Source organism: Argopecten irradians, chromosome 16, assembly GCF_041381155.1.
Source record: "Argopecten irradians isolate NY chromosome 16, Ai_NY, whole genome shotgun sequence".
NCBI classification, from domain to species: domain Eukaryota; kingdom Metazoa; phylum Mollusca; class Bivalvia; order Pectinida; family Pectinidae; genus Argopecten; species Argopecten irradians.
In genome coordinates this window covers 2,043,994-2,070,509 of record NC_091149.1, presented here as the reverse complement: position 1 = coordinate 2,070,509, position 26,516 = coordinate 2,043,994, and the positions used below count along the sequence as shown (strand labels likewise).

The 26,516-nt window shown below is 39.3% G+C and overlaps 1 protein-coding gene across 1 annotated transcript in view; it reads right to left on the bottom strand.

Annotated features, from left to right (window-relative positions):
* LOC138310498 (metabotropic glycine receptor-like) overlaps positions 1–24,798 on the bottom strand; it is a 41,904-nt gene extending 17,106 nt beyond the window's left edge. Inside the window, exons 1-3 of the mRNA XM_069251741.1 lie at positions 23,094–24,798; positions 6,172–6,280; positions 5,497–5,835 (exon numbers count right to left, since the gene is read on the bottom strand). Coding sequence (XP_069107842.1) covers positions 5,497–5,835; positions 6,172–6,280; positions 23,094–23,947 — 1,302 coding nt within the window. The 5' untranslated portion in view covers positions 23,948–24,798. The remainder of the gene's footprint in view (positions 1–5,496; positions 5,836–6,171; positions 6,281–23,093) is intronic.
* Between the last annotated feature and the right edge of the window lie 1,718 nt (positions 24,799–26,516).

The following is a 26,516-nucleotide window of genomic DNA, read 5'->3' as shown; positions in this document are numbered from 1 at the left end:
GGATCTGACAACATCCCACTAGGGGTCATATTCTTATCTAGGATCTGACAACATCCCACTAGGGGTCATATTCTTATCTAGGATCTGACAACATCCCACTAGGGGTATATTCTTATCTAGGATCTGACAACATCCCACTAGGGGTCATATTCTTATCTAGGATCTGACAACATCCCACTAGGGGTCATATTCTTATCTAGGATCTGACAACATCCCACTAGGGGTCATATTCTTATCTAGGATCTGACAACATCTCACTAGGGGTCATATTCTTATCTAGGATCTGACAATATCCCACTAGGAGTGACATTCTTATCTAGGATCTGACAACATCTCACTAGGGGTCATATTCTTATCTAGGATCTGACAATATCCCACTAGGAGTGACATTCTTATCTAGGATCTGACAACATCCCACTAGGGGTCATATTCTTATCTAGGATCTGACAACATCCCACTAGGGGTCATATTCTTATCTAGGATCTGACAACATCCCACTAGGGGTCATATTCTTATCTAGGATCTGACAACATCCCACTAGGGGTCATATTCTTATCTAGGATCTGACAACATCCCACTAGGAGTGATATTCTTATCTAGGATCTGACAACATCCCACTAGGGGTCATATTCTTATCTAGGATCTGACAACATCCCACTAGGGGTCATATTCTTATAGAGGATCTGACAACATCCCACTAGGAGTCACATTCTTATCTAGGATCTGACAACATCCCACTAGGAGTGACATTCTTATCTAGGATCTGACAACATCCCACTAGGGGTCATATTCTTATAGAGGATCTGACAACATCCCACTAGGGGTCATATTCTTATAGAGGATCTGACAACATCCCACTAGGGGTCATATTCTTATAGAGGATCTGACAACATCCCACTAGGGGTCACATTCTTATAGAGGATCTGACCACATCCCACTAGAGGTCATATTCTGACAACCATAATGCTCTCTGTACTTCAAGTTCATATGTCAATGTAAGGAGAAACGACTACTCACAAAAAATCATTCTAACAGCTCTTGCAAAATCGTTCGTTCTTGTTAATATATTCGGAGGAAGCGATTTATGATTGGTCATTATGAAATGTCAGACTAGTGAGAATACAAACTAATAGAGTAATTACTTATGGATTAACATGGAGAAACGTATTTCACATTAATAAACTTGCTGAGCAAGACGTCCAAAATGAATAGCCTGAATATAGAATACTTAATATCGTTGTTTGTTGTCGTTGTAAAACAATACTGAACAAACAGCTGTTTCAACATCACACAACTACAATATAGGTAATTTTAATTAATATTTCAATGACATGCACAGCACACGTGTAAAGAGCAGTAACTGCTTAAGCAGGGTCGATATTGTCGATACCTATCTACTATTAAAGTTGATTGCAGAGATGTTCAATTTTTATACCCCTAGATACACATAAAGTTGCTCCACAGTACAGGTACTTAACATAGCTGACAAAGTGTGTGAGTCAAGCTTTACATCTTAGTGTGTATACTGTACATGTACTTTACATAGCTGACAAAGTGTGTGAGTCAAGCTTTAAATCTTAGTGTGTATACTGTACATGTACTTTACATAGCTGACAAAGTGTGTGAGTCAAGCTTTACATCTTAGTGTGTATACTGTACAGGTACTTTACATAGCTGACAAAGTGTGTGAGTCAAGCTTTAAATCTTAGTGTGTATACTGTACAGGTACTTTACATAGCTGACAAAGTTTGTGAGTCAAGCTTTACATCTTAGTGTGTATACTGTACAGGTACTTTACATAGCTGACAAAGTGTGTGAGTCAAGCTTTACATCTTAGTGTGTATACTGTACAGGTACTTTACATAGCTGACAAAGTGTGTGAGTCAAGCTTTACATCTTAGTGTGTATACTGTACAGGTACGTTACATAGCTGACAAAGTGTGTGAGTCAAGCTTTACATCTTAGTGTGTATATTGTACAGGTACTTTAGATAGCTGATAAAGTGTGTGAGTCAAGCTTTACATCTTAGTGTGTATACTGTACATGTACTTTACATAGCTGATAAAGTTTGTGAGTCAAGCTTTACATCTTAGTGTGTATACTGTACAGGTACTTTACATAGCTGACAAAGTGTGTGAGTCAAGCTTTATATCTTATTGTATACTGTACAGGTACTTTACATAGCTGACAAAGTGTGTGAGTCAAGCTTTACATCTTAGTGTGTATACTGTACATGTACTTTACATAGCTGACAAAGTGTGTGAGTCAAGCTTTACATCTTAGTGTGTATACTGTACAGGTACTTTACATAGCTGACAAAGTGTGTGAGTCAAGCTTTAAATCTTAGTGTGTACACTGTACATGTACTTTACATAGCTGACAAAGTGTGTGAGTCAAGCTTTACATCTTAGTGTGTATACTGTACATGTACTTTACATAGCTGACAAAGTGTGTGAGCCAAGCTTTACATCTTAGTGTGTATACTGTACATGTACTTTACATAGCTGACAAAGTGTGTGAGTCAAGCTTTACATCTTAGTGTGTATACTGTACAGGTACTTTACATAGCTGACAAAGTGTGTGAGTCAAGCTTTACATCTTAGTGTGTATACTGTACAGGTACGTTACATAGCTGACAAAGTGTGTGAGTCAAGCTTTACATCTTAGTGTGTATACTGTACAGGTACTTTACATAGCTGACAAAGTGTGTGAGTCAAGCTTTACATCTTAGTGTGTATACTGTACAGGTACGTTACATAGCTGACAAAGTGTGTGAGTCAAGCTTTACATCTTAGTGTGTATACTGTACAGGTACTTTACATAGCTGACAAAGTGTGTGAGTCAAGCTTTACATCTTAGTGTGTATACTGTACATGTACTTTACATAGCTGACAAAGTGTGTGAGTCAAGCTTTACATCTTAGTGTGTATACTGTACAGGTACTTTACATAGCTGACAAAGTGTGTGAGTCAAGCTTTACATCTTAGTGTGTATACTGTACAGGTACTTTACATAGCTGACAAAGTGTGTGAGTCAAGCTTTACATCTTAGTGTGTATACTGTACAGGTACTTTACATAGCTGACAAAGTGTGTGAGTCAAGCTTTACATCTTAGTGTGTATACTGTACAGGTACTTTACATAGCTGACAAAAGTGTGTGAGTCAAGCTTTACATCTTAGTGTGTATACTGTACAGGTACTTTACATAGCTGACAAAGTGTGTGAGTCAAGCTTTACATCTTAGTGTGTATACTGTACATGTACTTTACATAGCTGACAAAGTGTGTGAGTCAAGCTTTACATCTTAGTGTGTATACTGTACATGTACTTTACATAGCTGACAAAGTGTGTGAGTCAAGCTTTACATCTTAGTGTGTATACTGTACATGTACTTTACATAGCTGACAAAGTGTGTGAGTCAAGCTTTACATCTTAGTGTGTATACTGTACATGTACTTTACATAGCTGACAAAGTGTGTGAGTCAAGCTTTACATCTTAGTGTGTATACTGTACATGTACTTTACATAGCTGACAAAGTGTGTGAGTCAAGCTTTACATCTTAGTGTGTATACTGTACAGGTACTTTACATAGCTGACAAAGTGTGTGAGTCAAGCTTTACATCTTAGTGTGTATACTGTACATGTACTTTACATAGCTGACAAAGTGTGTGAGTCAAGCTTTACATCTTAGTGTGTATACTGTACATGTACTTTACATAGCTGACAAAGTGTGTGAGCCAAGCTTTACATCTTAGTGTGTATACTGTACATGTACTTTACATAGCTGACAAAGTGTGTGAGTCAAGCTTTACATCTTAGTGTGTATACTGTACAGGTACTTTACATAGCTGACAAAGTGTGTGAGTCAAGCTTTACACCTTAGAGTGTATACTGTACTGGTACTTTACATAGCTGACAAAGTGTGTGAGTCAAGCTTTACATCTTAGTGTGTATACTGTACAGGTACTTTACATAGCTGACAAAGTGTGTGAGTCAAGCTTTACATCTTAGTGTGTATACTGTACAGGTACTTTACATAGCTGACAAAGTGTGTGAGTCAAGCTTTACATCTTAGTGTGTATACTGTACAGGTACGTTACATAGCTGACAAAGTGTGTGAGTCAAGCTTTACATCTTAGTGTGTATACTGTACAGGTACTTTACATAGCTGACAAAGTGTGTGAGTCAAGCTTTACATCTTAGTGTGTATACTGTACAGGTACTTTACATAGCTGACAAAGTGTGTGAGTCAAGCTTTACATCTTAGTGTGTATACTGTACAGGTACTTTACATAGTTGACAAAGTGTGTGAGTCAAGCTTTAAATCTTAGTGTGTATACTGTACTGGTACTTTACATAGCTGACAAAGTGTGTGAGTCAAGCTTTACATCTTAGTGTGTATGTTGTACAGGTACTTTACATAGCTGACAAAGTGTGTGAGTCAAGCTTTACACCTTAGAGTGTATACTGTACTGGTACTTTACATAGCTGACAAAGTGTGTGAGTCAAGCTTTACACCTTAGAGTGTATACTGTACTGGTACTTTACATAGCTGAAAAAGTGTGTGAGTCAAGCTTTACATCTTAGTGTGTATATGTTGTACACGTACTTTACATAGCTGACAAAGTGTGTGAGTCAAGCTTTACATCTTAGTGTGTATACTGTACAGGTACTTTACATAGCTGACAAAGTTTGTGAGTCAAGCTTTAAATCTTAGTGTGTATACTGTACAGGTACTTTACATAGCTGAAAAAGTGTGTGAGTCAATATTTACATCTTAGTGTGTATGTTGTACACGTACTTTTACATAGCTGACAAAGTGTGTGAGTCAAGCTTTACATCTTAGTGTGTATACTGTACAGGTACGTTACATAGCTGATAAAGTGTGTGAGTCAAGCTTTACACCTTAGTGTGTATACTGTATAGGTACTTTACATAGCTGACAAAGTGTGTGAGTCAAGCTTTACATCTTAGTGTGTATACTGTATATGTACTTAACATAGCTGACAATGTGTGTGAGTCAAGCTTTACATATCAGTACACTGCAAGTTTTTAATGTATTCTTTGTGTTCAATGAAAAGCTTGGGTCAATCAAGGATGTCCTTTGTCTGTAACTATAGATGACGTACCGGAATAAAACCACCGACTATATAAAAATGTATGTTTGTACGATCAGGTCCCTGTAACCACAAGAATATGAGTTACAGGTCCCTTTGAACACAAGAATATGAGAATCAGTTACCATTACTGTTTTTATCAGAATTTCCGCCAACTTGACTCTGTTTATTGCTTTGAAGTTATCTACATAACAAGACCCGGCTAGTTTTATCAACGTTCCTTAACTTTAATTCCTTAATCATAGGTTTACGGGAAGGTTTACACTATGATTACAACATCTAAAACTTTAGACTGTGTTGGGGCTAACTATATATAAACTCTATCTGCAATGAGAAAGAGAGAATTTCGGCTTTGGAGTTGGGCCATTCGGTACTCACTTTGGTTTTACGTAGACGAATTACAGCCACCGCTATAACGAGTGTTACTGTTATACAAAAGCTTTGAATTCCGAGCGGAATCCCGCGTAATAATATATTGTATTCCGCCATACAAGGTGTACTATCCACACACTGTGTACATCCGCGGAGGCACGGCACACACTGAAATCCTTCCCCGGTAAAATTAGTCCCATTGTTGATATTCTCTAAATAAACACTTTCTAGCAAAGAACCCGAGTAGAATTGGCCGGAAGTACTAGTATTTGGGAAATAAAATCCATCCCTACACACACAGACGTAGCTGCCTAACGCTAATCCATGTCCCGGCTGGTGTTCACACTACAAGCAAAGAAATGAAGTGTACATTACTGTATGTTAATTACACGGATCTAGGAATTTGTTATACAGTCTTCATGTACATGTATATGTTCGCTTCTATGCGTTGTAGGGGAATTAGAGTCTTTCTTACAACCGTTATATAAAAATATTAATTATGGACCTTTATTGATGTTAGCTTATTGTTATAACAACCTTGTACAATCAAGTGATATATAAATAGTAACTTAGGCTCGAGTTTGGACTTTCTGTTATTCTGATCTCTCAAGCACGAATGTCACATTTGTGAGCCTACTGCCTTTTATCATTTAAAGCGTTACTTGGTGTAAGGAATCGTACCTGTGTAGTTTCTGGTGGACACTTGTCGGAGTAGGAGAAAAGTCCTTCATCCGTAACACATTGATTGACGTCACGACTATCAAGGTCAATGTCAACCGTGACCACGCCACTGAAATGTATAATAATAGATAATTAATATTAATTTATAATGATTGTCCTCAACAAACATACAATTAATAATTATTATTAACCATCTTACAATGATCTTATGTTGAAGCAAACATCACATCCATCATGGAGCATATGACGACTGCGAGAAAGTTTAATGATCGGGATCATAATATCAACGGGAAAAAACCAGCAATGGACAATACATGATAATTGTCCTCCGACTTGGGTTTCGTACTCATGACCTAGAGGTCGAGGGTTAGTGTTAGGATGTCGGGACATCTTCACTTACAACACTTCGGTGTCGCAATATGAGGAAATGTGGTAAAATTCTGAACCACTCGGCCACCACGACCTATAGAGTAGGTAAGGCTAGTGGTCTAGCTGGTCAGGACCGCTGTAATATTTTAGGACATATTGTAGAGAGTTGCTCGGTAGAAATCAGCGGCCATAAAGAACTCCGTACGGAGGTTGTAAAACATGATCGCGTAATGGCGTCAGAAAACATCAAACGCCTAGAGGAACAGCCGAGATAAGCAACGATTATGGCCTCGCCATATTTCCAATATCAAGACAGGAGTTTATGTTGTGGCTATGTGGTGCAAATACAAAAGTCAGGTGAGCTAGTGGAGAATATTTCCCATGGTAAATTGTTACAGATAAGAGCGAACATTTAGACATCAATTTCGTTACCATTTAAGATTGTGTTTGCTACTAGATGCGTTAACAGCATGAGGAAAATAAAGTATGTCTGTTTTATAAAAAGTATGTATTAATCCGGAGTACCCTAGTGAAAACCATTTTGTAGGACAAGTCTGACTAGTAGAGGATTCCAGAGTACCCTAGTGAAACCCATTTTGTAGGACAAGTCTGACTAGTAGAGAATCCGGAGTACCCTAGTGAAAACCATTTTGTAGGACAAGTCTGACTAGTAGAGGATTCCAGAGTACCCTATTGAAGCCATTTTGTAGGACAAGTCTGACCAGTAGAGGATTCCAGAGTACCCTAGTGAAACCATTTTGTAGGACAAGTCTGACTAGTAGAGGATTCCAGAGTACCCTAGTGAAAACTATTTGGTAGGACAAGTCTGACTAGTAGAGGATTCCAGAGTACCCTAGTGAAACCCATTTTGTAGGACAAGTCTGACTAGTAGAGAATCCGGAGTACCCTGGTGAAAACTATTTTGTAGGACAAGTCTGACTAGTAGAGAATCCGGAGTACCCTAGTGAAAACCATTTTGTAGGACAAGTCACACTTGTATTTCCAGTTTCGGGTTTACACCATGTCGTGTCTCTTTATTCGTTATTGGGCATTGCTAAAAAATGTATAAAGGTGAATGATATGCATTCGTCGTACAAGCAAAAAAAGATCTTATCTTTTCTCTTCTTCCTAACGTCTCCCTTGACACCACTTCAATTTTGGCCTTCCGTCGAGCGTTCGTCCCTGTGAGGAAGGCTTTTGGTTCTGTCCCCTAGTTGAGACACGCCAAAGTCTATAAAAGTGGTAGTTTCTGCTCTAGCTAAGCGCTCAGCATAACGGGAATGGGACGACTGGTTCGCCCGTTGTCAGTATAATGTGACCGAGTGAGATGTGTTACTTGGTGTCTTTGGCCACATGGTTCAGATATATAGCACTATAAAAGGGCAACAGTCCCACTATACAAGAAGACACTACACGAACATACCGCAGTCTCCCAAAACACGCACCTCGCACTTCACACACGCTTCACACCGCATACATGGGAGGCCGTCCTTATATGACCCTGACTGTTAATAGGAGGTAAATTTAATCTAACAAACAAACAAGCTGAGCATGGTTAGCATGACCACAATGGCAGTAGCTCTAAACATGGATAGCTATAGCTCCAACATAGAGCGCCAGTTGAACATTGTTAGCTCTAAACATGGATAGCTATAGCTCGAACATAGAGCGCCAGTTGAACATCGCTAGCTCTAAACATGGATAGCTATAGCTCCAACATAGAGCGCCAGTTGAACATCGCTAGCTCTAAACATGGATAGCTATAGCTCCAACATAGAGCGCCAGTTGAACATCGCTAGCTCTAAACATGGATAGCTATAGCTCCAACATAGAGCGCCAGTTGAACATTGTTAGTTCGAATTTGAGTAACTCGAACAGATGGCAGTTGACTATCGTTATTTCGAACACATTGCGACAGTCGTAGTGAGACATTTAAGCATCGTTAGCTATGAACTTGGATAATTCGAACAAAGTGACACTTTACATCGTTAGCTATGAACTTGGATAATTCGAACTAAGTGACTAAATGATTAAGTTTTAACATCGAGTTAAAAAGGTTTCGTGTTGAATACATTAACTCCATTATAAACGTATGTATATTTACATGTGTAAATGATTGTTAAATGATACTAGCATGTGATAACAGCTGTTGTAATGGCGCCTCTACCTAGATCGATGGGGCGGACACGTGTAACGTAACACACCGCACTGTTAGTACATTGATTAGCCAGTTAACATCACTCAGCATATTCAAGCGTGTAACAGGTCCGAGGTCCCCCAGGACTTTACACCGGGTGTCTTTTCATTAGTATTTATGTGTCGACAGGTCTCGTCGTTTGTTTATCTTCCCGGTAATGACAATGGTACCCCAGGGAGCTGTTATAGTATACTAACCTGCTCACCAGTACAAAGTGAGTTAGGCAGATCAACGGGTCTGATTGGGATGGATTTCACGCCTTATTAGTAAATATAGTATTTAAGGTTGTGTGGGATTAGCGACTGAGAAAAGACGGAGTTCTCGTATAACAAGAGGTCCATGGTCCTGAACGGTCACCTGAGTACCTGAGTTCGGATACAGAATGAAACAAGGGCATATAAACACTATATATTGGCCCATCAGGCCCTTGAAGTCAGTCAGTGATTTTATAAATTTTGACTTTTTAATCTATGAAGATTATTTGGTTTTCTGCGAATTCAGAAGAACGATTTTTGAAATTTTAGCCATTTTAACCCTATTTGGGCCCATCCCTCTGGCCCCTGGGCGTCGGCCAGGATCAATATGGATATGATGTTAAAATGCTATATCAGATTAATAATTCTAACCCAGTTTGACTAATTTCCTATGAAAACTAAGCAAATAATGTTCATAAATGTGTTTTTCCTACATAAACTATAGTAAACTTGACCCCCTCCCCAGGGAGAAAATTGAGACCTCAGGGTCATATAATTCACATTTTTTTGTAAATGTTCTGAAGAAATTTCCATCTATGAAGAGTATTTGATTCTACCAGTTCCAGAATTTCAGAAGAATATTTTTTGAAGTTTTAGCTAATTTGACCCCTTTTGGCCCCGCCCCTAAGGCCACCAGGGGTCAGTCATGGAAAATTTGTTAATAGGATTTAATGGCCATTTAATAGGGATAATTCTGACAACGTTTCTAATTTCCTGTTAAACATGACCAAATAATGCTCAAAAATGTGTTTTCCCTAGTAAACTTAACCCCCTCCCCAGGGTAAAACTTGAGACCCCGGAGTCATACAATTCACAATTTTCAAAATCTTTCACTCGGGTTGAGATATCCCTGTCCACCTGACAGACCCTTGTAAGATATCTCAACCCTCGTGAAAGATTTTTGCCGTCAACCCTCGATCGGCAAGCCTCAGGTTGACAAGTCAAAATCTTTTACTCGGGTTGGGAGATCCCTGTCCTCTAGACAGACCCATGTAAGATTCTATTAGTGCATATCAAATGGGAGAGATTGTTGTTCTTCATAAGGGAAAAATGGGGGTCCCATCGTCTAAGGGCCATTTCTTAATTTCCCTGTATACAATTTCTACAAACAAGAGAAGTCTGTTTTTAAATAAAATTTGCATAAAGAAACTTGCTACAAATATTGATAATTATTTGGAAATATATATATTACTTTCATCTAGGTTAAAACGAGAATTCAACAAACTAATACCACATGAGAAAACGTCTTTAATATGAAAACAAGAAAGTCATCTTTTACAAACAGGCGAGTTCTGGTCATTAAATTGATTTTGACCAACTCAGTCGACGTTTCATTATAACTCGACTACCTAGATATATTTACATTTTCACCGCAGTCCCACTATGTAACCTTACCAAGTGTAGTTGGCAGTCATATAGACAATGAATTTCAATCGCTTATTATGACGTCATTATTATTGTGACGTCAAAATTGTCATGCCAGTGATCACGGAAACGGCTGTTCAAATAGTTGTTCCATCCTTGACGATAACGAATGCAAAATCCCTTATTAAGTCAACATAAAATTGTAATCAGATGTAAATACAAGCATTGAACGTCTTTCAGTTGGCATTCGTTGCCAATATGAATGCCAACTGGACAGAAGCAAATCCAACATGAAGCGGCTAGCGCTTCATGGAATTTATCTCTGTCCAATTGACATTCATATTTGCTATGAATGCCAACTGAAAGACTTCAATGCTTAAATGACTGCCTCTGCGTATGGCAGCGTCATTAACATAGAACGTCATATGAATGTGTGCACTATTGCAGTGTCATTAGCATAGAACGTCATGTGAATGTGTGCACTAACGTCATATGAATGTGTGCACTATGGCAGCGTCCTTAGCATAGAACGTCATATGATTAGCATAGAACGTCATATGAAAGTGTGCACTATGGCAGCGTCAGTGACATAGAACGTCATATGAATGTGTGCACTATGGAAGCGTCAGTAACATAGAACGTCATATGAATGTGTGCACTATGGCAGCGTCAGTGACATAGAACGTCATATGAATGTGTGCACTATGGAAGCGTCAGTAACATAGAACGTCATATGAATGTGTGCACTATGGAAGCGTCAGTAACATAGAACGTCATATGAATGTGTGCACTATGGCAGCGTCAGTGACATAGAACGTCATATGAATGTGTGCACTATGGAAGCGTCAGTAACATAGAACGTCATATGAATGTGTGCACTATGGCAGCGTCAGTGACATAGAACGTCATATGAATGTGTGCACTATGGAAGCGTCAGTAACATAGAACGTCATATGAATGTGTGCACTATGGAAGCGTCAGTAACATAGAACGTCATATGAATGTGTGCACTAGATTGTTGAGGCTAGCAGATAGATCGATATCAGACACAAGCTGCGTGCCACGATTACTCTATAAGAGGAGCACGAAACCAATAGTAAGTGTCTACTTCTCTTAGTGCTCGTGTTCACATCCTACCATCACATCGGACACCTATAACCTGTTAGTATGGTTTGACCGGTCTTATCACCTAACAGTTCCATAGCCGATAGATAATCTAATAGATATATATATTGATTGTTGTATCATGAGATGACGACAACTAAGGACCAAATATTTGTTTTCAGTACCTTCCAAAAAATAAATGGTATTTTTCAGTTTACCAAAAATAAAAGAAAAACATTGACCTTACGCCATGTTGGAACTGGAAGTAAACATGGCATATGATCTTGCGCAGTACGCTATCATTCAATTTTAATCATATTATGATGTACAATTTATTTATCTGGCCATTTAAATTTCAATAAAAAAAAATATTTGAATTATAAATCAATTTGCAATTTTCTTTCAGTGCGCACGAGACAGAGGAAAGATGGAGTACCCGGTGAAAAAACCATCGATATGTGGTCATTAATTAATATCAACCTCAAACTGGATTCGAACCTGAGCTACCCCGGTATCATACAGACCCAGAGATGGAAGACTTGAGGCATTCAGTTACCGCGGTATCATACAGACCCAGAGATGGAAGACTTGAGGCATTCAGTTACCGCGGTATCATACAGACCCAGAGATGGAAGACTTGAGGCATTCAGTTACCCCGGTATCAGGCATTCAGTTACCGCGGTATCATACAGACCCAGAGGTGGTGGATCATTCAAAGCCCCAATACGGTTTTGCAAAAAACAAAACGTCGTTTTAAAAGTACCAAACGACAGATCCAAGGATCTTTATGAAGATATCAATGCCCTAAGTTTCCTTGGTTTTAATAAAGAATGGAGAACTCCATCCCCCCTCTAATGACAGGAAACTCTTAACTGTTTACACTCTAAAACTGAGTGTTGTTATTGGCATTACATAATACTATTGTACGACTTCCTACCGAACAGGGTTGCTTTGTTTACCATCCGTCAAGTACAACAATTAAATATACAGAGAATATTTTTAGACACGCAAATAAACAATGTCTATTTCAAAAGATTGAGAACGTAATGTACTATCGGCGTAATATTCACATTGGACAGGAACCAAAAACGAACAAAGCATGAGGGGTTAAAATGGTTAGTTAAGAGGAGTTTTATAATCGTGTTCAGAAATTTTATGGACGGGTTTCCCTGAATGTAACGTTTCATCAGAAGTGATGGATATTGACGTATGATAGGATAATCTGTGTACTGAAATTATTTTTTATAGAGTTCAATAAACAACACATTATCAAACATGTCACTAGGCGTCTGAGCCCTTACAGATTGAGTTCACATAGGTAAGTTTAACCTGTCTTATCCTGGAAAACATCTTTATGTTATTAGAAAGAACAGCTGACTTCATGTTCTCAAAGAGAGTGTGTAGTGCTTTCTCTTGTAAACATTGAGTACCCATACATGTTCATGTGCAGGAAAATACTTTATTATAAAACTCCTCGTAACTATTTATCACAGTTATAGATATTACTAAATTGTTAATATATGTATTTTATTGGCAACTTCATTTCGCGTTTTCCTTTTCAGTGATTTTTCAAAGTCGAGATTTATTTTCACAAGTTTTATAGCACGGATGCGCCTATAGTTACTTGAAAGCTAAATTTTGTGAATTGAACTCGCCGGTTTACCATATTATCTACTGACCACGAAATATCCCGTTATTGTAACATCTATAGGTTCAGAGTATACCTGAACATCAACTAGTTGTTGTGTGTGAAGTGAGGTTACCCGTATAATGTAATATTGATTATTGACAACGTTTTCCCGCGTTACGCAACGTGCGTACGCATTCTTTTGTTAGGTTAATGATTTTTGGAATGCATTTGCTACATACGCTAAAACCAGCACATCAAACCGACAGTTTATTAGTCCTGAAGTCAGACCAACAATATCTTACTCCTGCCTGTCAGAAACAGGTCTGAAAAGTTTGTTCGCCTTTTGGACTACGGATCCAGAATTTTTTTCTTCCCGTGATGCTTTTCAGTTGTTTTCTCGATTACACAAGAACTCGATAGCTTTTTGAAATACATATATATATATTTGGAAATATCTAAGAAGTTAATTTGAACACGATAAGATCTGTGACATGATGCTGTATTTCACTGTTAGAGATGTACATTAGTACTCACAATATGTAAATCAGAAATTCATTTTGATTTGTCCTTTGGCTTATGATAATGTAATCTGTAAATATTGGTAACTTCAGTAACTTATTTAGCTTTAAAATCAAACTGTACCTTCAGGTGATGTGCTATCTTATCATGTACTATTTTGTTTTGACAAAAGTAACATTCCAATTTTTGTAAGCCTTAAATGTTTTTGGGGGTAAACACTGGACCGTACAAGATAACGAGTTCTAATCGAAATACAATTCAATGTCCGATCCAATTTTAAGATTTAAAATAATTTTTTGTCTAATCTGTTTGGAAGGAACGCAGTAAAACTATAAATTACCTGATGAAACTGGCGATTCAACCCGAGAGAATAGCTTTTACAGCACCGGATCACCCCGGCAAGTATTACATGTGCATTCTATAAATACCAGTTGTAAATTCTTTGATGTTTAGTACGAGCATGACGCCTGTGACGTAGGAAAACTCGTGATGATGAGATATCAAATACTTACTGAGTTTCCAGGTACACCTAGTGTAATAGGATTGATCTACAACAATCTGACATTGGCTGTAAACCTCACGGCTTCTATACGGTACAAGTGATTGGTGTCTGTATACTCGGGGACGGGTGTTTTATACCGTAGTGATTGGGGAGTGTATACACGGGGTGTTTTAAACAGTAGTGATTGGTGTTTGTATACACGGGGTGTTTTATACAGTAGTGATTGGTGTCTGTATACACAGGGACGGGTGTTTTATACAGTAGTGATTGGTGTCTGTATACACGGGGTGTTTTATACAGTAGTGATTGGTGTCTGTATACACGGGGACGGGTGTTTTATACAGTAGTGATTGGTGTCTGTATACACGGGGACGGGTGTTTTATACAGTAGTGATTGGTGTCTGTATACACGGGGTGTTTTATACAGTAGTGATTGGTGTCTGTATACACGGGGTGTTTTATACAGTAGTGATTGGTGTCTGTATACACGGGGTGTTTTATACAGTAGTGATTGGTGTCTGTATACACGGGGTGTTTTATACAGTAGTGATTGGTGTCTGTATACACAGGGACGGGTGTTTTATACAGTAGTGATTGGTGTCTGTATACACGGGGACGGGTGTTTTATACAGTAGTGATTGGTGTCTGTATACACGGGGACGGGTGTTTTATACAGTAGTGATTGGTGTCTGTATACACGGGGTGTTTTATACAGTAGTGATTGGTGTCTGTATACACGGGGTGTTTTATACAGTAGTGATTGGTGTCTGTATACACGGGGTGTTTTATACAGTAGTGATTGGTGTCTGTATACACGGGGTGTTTTATACAGTAGTGATTGGTGTCTGTATACACGGGGACGGGTGTTTTATACAGTAGTGATTGGTGTCTGTATACACGGGGACGGGTGTTTTATACATAGTGATTGGTGTCTGTATACACGGGTATACAGTAGTGATTGGTGTCTGTATACACGGGTGTTTTATACAGTAGTGATTGGGGTCTGTATACACGGGGACGGGTGTTTTATACAGTAGTGATTGGGTCTGTATACACGGGGACGGGTGTTTTATACAGTAGTGATTGGTGTCTGTATACACGGGGTGTTTTATACAGTAGTGATTGGTGTCTGTATACACGGGGGGTTTTATACACGTAGTGATTGGTGTCTGTATACACGGGACGGGTGTTTTATACAGTAGTGATTGGTGTCTGTATACACGGGGAGGTGTTTTATACAGTAGTGATTGGTGTCTGTATACACGGGGTGTTTTTTATACAGTAGTGATTGGTGTCTGTATACACGGGGGTGTTTTATACAGTAGTGATTGGTGTCTGTATACACGGGGTGTTTTATACAGTAGTGATTGGTGTCTGTATACACGGGGTTTTTATACAGTAGTGATTGGTGTCTGTATACACGGGGTGTTTTATACAGTAGTGATTGGTGTCTGTATACACGGGGTGTTTTATACAGTAGTGATTGGTGTCTGTATACACGGACGGGTGTTTTATACAGTAGTGATTGGTGTCTGTATACACGGGGTGTTTTTATACAGTAGTGATTGGTGTCTGTATACACGGGGGGTGTTTTATACAGTAGTGATTGGTGTCTGTATACACGGGGTGTTTTTATACAGTAGTGATTGGTGTCTGTATACACGGGGTGTTTTATACAGTAGTGATTGGTGTCTGTATACACGGGGACGGGTGTTTTATACAGTAGTGATTGGTGTCTGTATACACGGGGACGGGTGTTTTATACAGTAGTGATTGGTGTCTGTATACACGGGGACGGATGTGTTGTATACACGGGTGTTTTATACAGTAGTGATTGGTGTCTGTATACACGGGGTGTTTTATACAGTAGTGATTGGTGTCTGTATACACGGGGTGTTTTTTACAGTAGTGATTGGTGTCTGTATACACAGTACAGTAGTGATTGGTGTCTGTATACACGGGGTGTTTTTATACAGTAGTGATTGGTGTCTGTATACACGGGACGGGTGTTTTATACAGTAGTGATTGGTGTCTGTATACACGGGGGTGTTTTATACAGTAGTGATTGGTGTCTGTATACACGGGGTGTGTTTTATACAGTAGTGATTGGTGTCTGTATACACGGGGTGTTTTATACAGTAGTGATTGGTGTCTGTATACACGGGTTGTTTTATACAGTAGTGATTGGTGTCTGTATACACGGGGTGTTTTATACAGTAGTGATTGGTGTCTGTATACACGGGGTGTTTTATACAGTAGTGATTGGTGTCTGTATACACGGGGTGTTTTATACAGTAGTGATTGGTGTCTGTATACACGGGGTGTTTTATACAGTAGTGATTGGTGTCTGTATACACGGGGACGGGTGTTTTATACAGTAGTGATTGGTGTCTGTATACACGGGGTGTTTTATACAGTAGTGATTGGTGTCTGTATACACGGGGACGGGTGTTTTATACAGTAGTGATTGGTGTCTGTATACACGGGGACGGGTGTTTTATACAGTAGTGATTGGTGTCTGTATACACGGGGTGTTTTATACAGTAGTGATTGGTGTCTGTATACACGGGGTGTTTTATACAGTAGTGATTGGTGTCTGTATACACGGGGTGTTTTATACAGTAGTGATTGGTGTCTGTATACACGGGGTGTTTTATACAGTAGTGATTTTACGGGTGTTTATACAGTAGTGATTGGTGTCTGTATACACGGGGTGTTTTATACAGTAGTGATTGGTGTCTGTATACACGGGGTGTTTTATACAGTAGTGATTGGTGTCTGTATACACGGGGTGTTTTATACAGTAGTGATTGGTGTCTGTATACACGGGGTGTTTTATACACTAGTGATTGGTGTCTGTATACACGGGGTGTTTTATACAGTAGTGATTGGTGTCTGTATACACGGGGTGTTTTATACAGTAGTGATTGGTGTCTGTATACACGGGGTGTTTTATACAGTAGTGATTGGTGTCTGTATACAACGGGTGTTTTATACAGTAGTGATTGGTGTCTGTATACACGGGGTGTTTTATACAGTAGTGATTGGTGTCTGTATACACGGGGGGTGTTTTATACAGTAGTGATTGGTGTCTGTATACACGGGGACGGGTGTTTTATACAGTAGTGATTGGTGTCTGTATACACGGGGTGTTTTATACAGTAGTGATTGGTGTCTGTATACACGGGGTGTTTTATACAGTAGTGATTGGTGTCTGTATACACAGGGACGGGTGTTTTATACAGTAGTGATTGGTGTCTGTATACACGGGGTGTTTTATACAGTAGTGATTGGTGTCTGTATACACGGGGACGGGTGTTTTATACAGTAGTGATTGGTGTCTGTATACACGGGGTGTTTTATACAGTAGTGATTGGTGTCTGTATACACGGGGTGTTTTTATACAGTAGTGATTGGTGTCTGTATACACGGGGACGGTGTTTTATACAGTAGTGATTGGTGTCTGTATACACGGGGTGTTTTATACAGTAGTGATTGGTGTCTGTATACACGGGGTGTTTTATACAGTAGTGATTGGTGTCTGTATACACGGGGACGGGTGTTTTATACAGTAGTGATTGGTGTCTGTATACACGGGGACGGGTGTTTTATACAGTAGTGATTGGTGTCTGTATACACGGGGTGTTTTATACAGTAGTGATTGGTGTCTGTATACACGGGGACGGGTGTTTTATACAGTAGTGATTGGTGTCTGTATACACGGGGACGGGTGTTTTATACAGTAGTGATTGGTGTCTGTATACACGGGGTGTTTTATACAGTAGTGATTGGTGTCTGTATACACGGGGACGGGTGTTTTATACAGTAGTGATTGGTGTCTGTATACACGGGGTGTTTTATACAGTAGTGATTGGTGTCTGTATACACGGGGTGTTTTATACAGTAGTGATTGGTGTCTGTATACACGGGGACGGGTGTTTTATACAGTAGTGATTGGTGTCTGTATACACGGGGTGTTTTATACAGTAGTGATTGGTGTCTGTATACACGGGACGGGTGTTTTATACAGTAGTGATTGGTGTCTGTATACACGGGTGTGTGTTTTATACAGTAGTGATTGGTGTCTGTATACACGGGGTGTTTTATACAGTAGTGATTGGTGTCTGTATACACGGGGACGGGTGTTTTATACAGTAGTGATTGGTGTCTGTATACACAGGGACGGGTGTTTTATACAGTAGTGATTGGTGTCTGTATACACGGGGTGTTTTATACAGTAGTGATTGGTGTCTGTATACACGGGGACGGGTGTTTTATACAGTAGTGATTGGTGTCTGTATACACGGGGTGTTTTATACAGTAGTGATTGGTGTCTGTATACACGGGGTGTTTTATACAGTAGTGATTGGTGTCTGTATACACGGGGTGTTTTATACAGTAGTGATTGGTGTCTGTATACACGGGGACGGGTGTATTGTAGTGATTGGTGTCTGTATACACGGGGACGGGTGTTTTATACAGTAGTGATTGGTGTCTGTATACACGGGGTGTTTTATACAGTAGTGATTGGTGTCTGTATACACGGGGTGTTTTATACAGTAGTGATTGGTGTCTGTATACACGGGGTGTTTTATACAGTAGTGATTGGTGTCTGTATACACGGGGACGGGTGTTTTATACAGTAGTGATTGGTGTCTGTATACACGGGGACGGGTGTTTTATACAGTAGTGATTGGTGTCTGTATACACGGGGTGTTTTATACAGTAGTGATTGGTGTCTGTATACACGGGGACGGGTGTTTTACACAGGGTGTTTTATACAGTAGTGATTGGTGTCTGTATACACGGGGACGGGTGTTTTATACAGTAGTGATTGGTGTCTGTATACACGGGGACGGGTGTTTTATACAGTAGTGATTGGTGTCTGTATACACGGGGTGTTTTATACAGTAGTGATTGGTGTCTGTATACACGGGGTGTTTTATACAGTAGTGATTGGTGTCTGTATACACGGGGTGTTTTATACAGTAGTGATTGGTGTCTGTATACACGGGGACGGGTGTTTTATACAGTAGTGATTGGTGTCTGTATACACGGGGACGGGTGTTTTATACAGTAGTGATTGGTGTCTGTATACACGGGGTGTTTTATACAGTAGTGATTGGTGTCTGTATACACGGGGTGTTTTATACAGTAGTGATTGGTGTCTGTATACACGGGGTGTTTTATACAGTAGTGATTGGTGTCTGTATACACGGGGGGTGTTTTATACAGTAGTGATTGGTGTCTGTATACACGGGGTGTTTTATCAGTAGTGATTGGTGTCTGTATACACGGGGTGTTTTTATACAGTAGTGATTGGTGTCTGTATACACGGGGTGTGTTTATACAGTAGTGATTGGTGTCTGTATACACGGGGTGTTTTATACAGTAGTGATTGGTGTCTGTATACACGGGACGGGTGTTTTATACAGTAGTGATTGGTGTCTGTATACGGGTATACATAGTGATGGGTCTGATACACGGGTGTTTTATACAGTAGTGATTGGTGTCTGTATACACGGGGGTTTTTATACAGTAGTGATTGGTCTGTACGGTGTATACATAGTGGATACGGTGTTTTATACAGTAGTGATTGGTGTCTGTATACACGGGGTGTTTTATACAGTAGTGATTGGTGTCTGTATACACGGGGTGTTTTATACAGTAGTGATTGGTGTCTGTATACACGGGGTGTTTTATACAGTAGTGATTGGTGTCTGTATACACGGGGACGGGTGTTTTATACAGTAGTGATTGGTGTCTGTATACACGGGGACGGGTGTTTTATACAGTAGTGATTGGTGTCTGTATACACGGGGACGGGTGTTTTATACAGTAGTGATTGGTGTCTGTATACACGGGGTGTTTTATACAGTAGTGATTGGTGTCTGTATACACGGGGTGTTTTATACAGTAGTGATTGGTGTCTGTATACACGGGGTGTTTTATACAGTAGTGATTGGTGTCTGTATACACGGGGACGGGTGTTTTATACAGTAGTGATTGGTGTCTGTATACACGGGGTGTTTTATACAGTAGTGATTGGTGTCTGTATACACGGGGACGGGTGTTTTATACAGTAGTGATTGGTGTCTGTATACACGGGGTGTTTTATACAGTAGTGATTGGTGTCTGTATACACGGGGTGTTTTATACAGTAGTGATTGGTGTCTGTATACACGGGGACGGGTGTTTTATACACTAGTGATTGGTGTCTGTATACACGGGGTGTTTTATACAGTAGTGATTGGTGTCTGTATACACGGGGTGTTTTATACAGTAGTGATTGGTGTCTGTATACACGGGGTGTTTTATACAGTAGTGATTGGTGTCTGTATACACGGGGTGTGGTTTTATACAGTAGTGATTGGTGTCTGTATACACGGGGTGTTTTTATACAGTAGTGATTGTGTCTGTATACACGGGGACGGGTGTTTTATACAGTAGTGATTGGTGTCTGTATACACGGGGTGTTTTATACAGTAGTGATTGGTGTCTGTATACACGGGGTGTTTTATACAGTAGTGATTGGTGTCTGTATACACGGGGACGGGTGTTTTATACAGTAGTGATTGGTGTCTGTATACACGGGGACGGGTGTTTTATACAGTAGTGATTGGTGTCTGTATACACGGGGTGTTTTATACAGTAGTGATTGGTGTCTGTATACACGGGTGTTTTATACAGTAGTGATTGGTGTCTGTATACACGGGGACGGGTGTTTTATACAGTAGTGATTGGTGTCTGTATACACGGGGTGTTTTATACAGTAGTGATTGGTGTCTGTATACACGGGAGGTGTTTTATACAGTAGTGATTGGTGTCTGTATACACGGGGTGTTTTATACACTAGTGATTGGTGTCTGTATACACGGGGTGTTTTATACAGTAGTGATTGGTGTCTGTATACACGGGGACGGGTGTTTTATACAGTAGTGATTGGTGTCTGTATACACGGGGTGTTTTATACAGTAGTGATTGGTGTCTGTATACACGGGGTGTTTTATACAGTAGTGATTGGTGTCTGTATACACGGGGTGTTTTATACAGTAGTGATTGGTGTCTGTATACACAGGGACGTTTGTTTTATACAGTAGTGATTGGTGTCTGTATACACGGGGTGTTTTATACAGTAGTGATTGGTGTCTGTATACACGGGGTGTTTTATACAGTAGTGATTGGTGTCTGTATACACGGGGTGTTTTATACAGTAGTGATTGGTGTCTGTATACACGGGGACGGGTGTTTTATACAGTAGTGATTGGTGTCTGTATACACGGGGTGTTTTATACAGTAGTGATTGGTGTCTGTATACACGGGGTGTTTTATACAGTAGTGATTGGTGTCTGTATACACGGGGTGTTTTATACAGTAGTGATTGGTGTCTGTATACACGGGGTGTTTTATACAGTAGTGATTGGTGTCTGTATACACGGGGTGTTTTATACAGTAGTGATTGGTGTCTGTATACACGGGGTGTTTTATACAGTAGTGATTGGTGTCTGTATACACGGGGTGTTTTATACAGTAGTGATTGGTGTCTGTATACACGGGGTGTTTTATACAGTAGTGATTGGTGTCTGTATACACGGGGTGTTTTATACAGTAGTGATTGGTGTCTGTATACACGGGGACGGGTGTTTTATACAGTAGTGATTGGTGTCTGTATACACGGGGTGTTTTATACAGTAGTGATTGGTGTCTGTATACACGGGGTGTTTTATACAGTAGTGATTGGTGTCTGTATACACGGGGACGGTGTTTTATACAGTAGTGATTGGTGTCTGTATACAGGGTGTTTTATACAGTAGTGATTGGTGTCTGTATACACGGGGCGGTGTTTTATACAGTAGTGATTGGTGTCTGTATACACGGGGTGTTTTTATACAGTAGTGATTGGTGTCTGTATACACGGGACGGGTGTTTTATACAGTAGTGATTGGTGTCTGTATACACGGGGTTTTACAGTAGTGATTGGTGTCTGTATACACGGGGGTTTTATACAGTAGTGATTGGTGTCTGTATACACGGGGTGTTTTATACAGTAGTGATTGGTGTCTGTATACACGGGGACGGTGTTTTATACAGTAGTGATTGGTGTCTGTATACACGGGGACGGGTGTTTTATACAGTAGTGATTGGTGTCTGTATACACGGGGACGGGTGTTTTATACAGTAGTGATTGGTGTCTGTATACACGGGGACGGGTGTTTTATACAGTAGTGATTGGTGTCTGTATACACGGGGTGTTTTATACAGTAGTGATTGGTGTCTGTATACACGGGGACGGGTGTTTTATACAGTAGTGATTGGTGTCTGTATACACGGGGACGGGTGTTTTATACAGTAGTGATTGGTGTCTGTATACACGGGGACGGGTGTTTTATACAGTAGTGATTGGTGTCTGTATACACGGGGACGGGTGTTTTATACAGTAGTGATTGGTGTCTGTATACACGGGGTGTTTTATACAGTAGTGATTGGTGTCTGTATACACGGGGTGTTTTATACAGTAGTGATTGGTGTCTGTATACACGGGGTGTTTTATACAGTAGTGATTGGTGTCTGTATACACGGGGTGTTTTATACAGTAGTGATTGGTGTCTGTATACACGGGGTGTTTTATACAGTAGTGATTGGTGTCTGTATACACGGGGACGGGTGTTTTATACAGTAGTGATTGGGGTCTGTATACACAGGGACGGGTGTTTTATACAGTAGTGATTGGGGTCTGTAAACGGATCATAAAGTTGCATTTACTTCACCGAGCGAGTTTGAAGATGAATTTGATGTTTTTATGTAAACCTACTTGTATATGTTTTATTTTTAACATTTGTGACGTTTCCCGTGTTTTACTACTAGGGATATTTCTGCTCCTAATGAATGGATATAAATAACCTTGAACCATCTCCAATGGAGATATTTCCTAGTCCATAAACAATCAAACGTTAGATAATGATTACAGCACATGTAACTTACCCAAACGCCGGCTGGTCTTGTACAAGCCGGAAAAATGGAACGGAATAAGTGATTATCCATTTTTCTTGGTTTCGACAGTCATAATAAGGAGCCGTCCAAAACCCCTCGTGTTTGCCTATATACGCTGTGTGGTTTTCAGCAGTTACTTTTGAAACACCTTCAGTTTTCCATAATTTAGAATAATTCCTTGCTTTTAGCATTGTATAATAATCAACCTGTTTATATGTGGGGTTAATGGCACCCAAGTTTGATGGAAATGCACTTCCGGAGATAGATTTTGAAACATAAGGAAAAAATCCATTTTCAAACGCAATACCACTTCCGGTTATGTGTGAGTCGTTTTGGACATAATATTTAAGAATAGCAGTATAAACTGAGACATGGGAATCGTTTAAATCTCGAATATCGACACTTTTTTCATTAAAATGAAGGCTTGTCAATCCATTTGCAACGTCAACAGCCTTCCCGGCTTGCAATGTAAAAAAGTCATGAAAATAAGACTTGGAGTATTGTAGATTATATTCGTCTAATGTTAAAGGCTCATTTCCAGAATCGCTACATTCCAGTTGTGCCCTAGTTCTATTTGTTAATGTGCTAACTATATAGGACAATGCTAAACTAGCACTTCTAGTATTCTCCTCTTTCTTGCGTTGAATGAGAGGTGTCGGGGTCGCGGCTGATGATGTGTCGCGTTTCTGGTAAAGAGGAGGTTCTGATTTCTTGATAGCAAACAAGCGGAGTTGTGACAGTTGTATATCGTTACCATTGGCAATATCGAGAATGTTTAACGACAGGAATACAACCACTGTGATAGTGAAGGACACCAGACGGATACACACAGTGTAGAAATCCATTATTGCAGTAGTGTTATGACAATCCTCCTGACCAATACATATATAACAGCCCTATCACATTGCTATCACATGTCGACAGGCATTATTGCAGATTTTTATAACGTGATTAAAACTCAAAGACCGGTTAATAACCAATTATTCCGTGAGATGGACTTCCATTTTGGCTTATTGATAATGGGATGAGATATTTTGTAAATTGTGATTTTCTGTATGTTACATAGCTTGATAATAGCTCGTATTAAATCATGAAACGGAACAAATGGAAAAGGCTTCAGAAACGCGTATACGAACAAATGAATTGCGATGGAGATTAGCATGGCAGACAGTGCTATCTGTCCTTCACATGGGTTAGGAATCTCTGCTAAAACCACATCCATGTTATTCACCGAAGTCCCGTCTCTCCGAGAAACCACTGGAAGCAGCAGTGTCGGAGATATTCCAGGAATATATATCACTCCTCGGCAGCGTAGGACTTTTCCATGTGCTCATCCTCAGAGCACCAGAGACCACAGCACGGTGACAGACATACACAGAAATCACTGGATACAGTCCACACTCACGAACCCACTCACGGTTCACATTTATAAATCTCCAATGATTCGACGTTAATTCTCTTGTTTGCCGAATCCATGTTTTTTCACCTTCAAATAGACATTTTCTCGTGCCGTAATACAGGCGTCCGTCTATTTAACATCCAACCCATATCGAGGCCACTATGAGAATATCTGCGAAGCCAGCAACGGTTCCATCACTGCTCTCTGCCTGAAACAGGCATTGCAAAGAAGGCAAGCGGTCGTCTGCTACTAGCGCGCGCTTCCCGCCAACATTGGACGAAAAGAGAATACCTGCTGTATAGCAGTGTGGAAGCTACACACATATGTATCGCAGTTTGTATATTAAGCCATTGATCTATAACAGGCGAGTGTACGCGTCCTCAGCAGCAGACAAAGCAATCGACACTACACATACACACGTGTGTTCACGCAGTATCATACTAACAACATTCCACCATTTTTCACAGCATCATCTTCGTAAATGCGTCCTAAGTGTATGAACTTGATTTCAATAGCTACAATACTAATTTGTTGATTTACTGAACAATAACACACACTAATGCGTAAACGTAAAAAGTACATAGACACAAATAAATAGATAAATCGTAAATAAGCTATGACATTTTGTTATTTAGTTAATGAAGCTACAATATCAACTGTCATTGGTAAATAGAGTTATTAAAACACAAACGCATGTTTCTGTGTACTAATAATGGCATATACGATTCTTACACTAAATTAACATTAGTCTACTAATACTCTAATCATATATTACATACTAACAAATTAACATGCATTTATACTAATTCGTTTCTTAATTCATAATACTTCAGTTAATTTAATTCTGTTTCATAATTGTGCATTGTAAATAGCGTCATAAGTAAGTACTAGACAAAGTAAACACACTAATTATGGGGAATAAGTTACTAGACAAAACAAACACACTAATTATGGGGAATAAGTTTCTAGACAAAACAAACACACTAATTATGGGGAATAAGTTACTAGACAAAGCAAACACACTAATTATGGGGAATAAGTTACTAGACAAAGCAAACACACTAATTATGGGGAATAAGTTACTAGACAAAACAAACACACTAATTATGGGGAATAAGTTACTAGACAACGCAAACACACTAATTATGGGGAATGAGTTACTAGACAAAAAAACCCACACTAATTATGGGGAATAAGTTACTAGACAAAGCAAACACACTAATTATGGGGAATAATTATGTACCATAGTTTACAGTATGGCTTAATTAATTGAAACCAATCTCGACTATAAAAGTACAACAGTTGGTTAAATAATTCAACCATCGCTTTTAAAGCTATTTTCTCTTTTAATTTTTTCAGAGCAAAGACACAAAATTAGTCAATGATATAAATGTCAAGATTCCAGAATTCTGCAGACAATGATTCATTTTAGTGTTAACTCACAATATGAAGCTTGTATGCATATAAGATCCTAGATGCAATTTCAATGTAATTTAATGATAAGATACATAGTATCAAAACACAATTTAAAGACTAGCTAGTTGATCATACTGCCAGTACGACAAAGACAATTTGTTTCGGTCAATGCATAGCCATACTAAACAGATGAAAAACTATCTATTCCAGATCAAACGGCCCACCAACACAAGATGTCTCATTCTCTCAAACGTTCACTTTGATAAGTATATTTTATATGTATCATACACAACACAAGTGTTTTCTTTTGTTTTCTTTTAAAATCCATTATTCACAAAAACTAATTTAACCTTAGTCAACCTTCAAATTCATAAACTAATGTTCATCAAAATTGATCACTTCGTTTTATATCACATGGTAAATCACTGGTTGAAGAGGTAATGGTGAGTTAATACAAAGGTATACATACGTAATTAATGATCTCCAACCATATGTATTAATGTCACTGTGTATTTACGCTATTTAATCAAACTGCCATGTGGTATATTACATCTCAAACCGATAATTAGATCATAGGTCACTAAAACAGTATGATGATA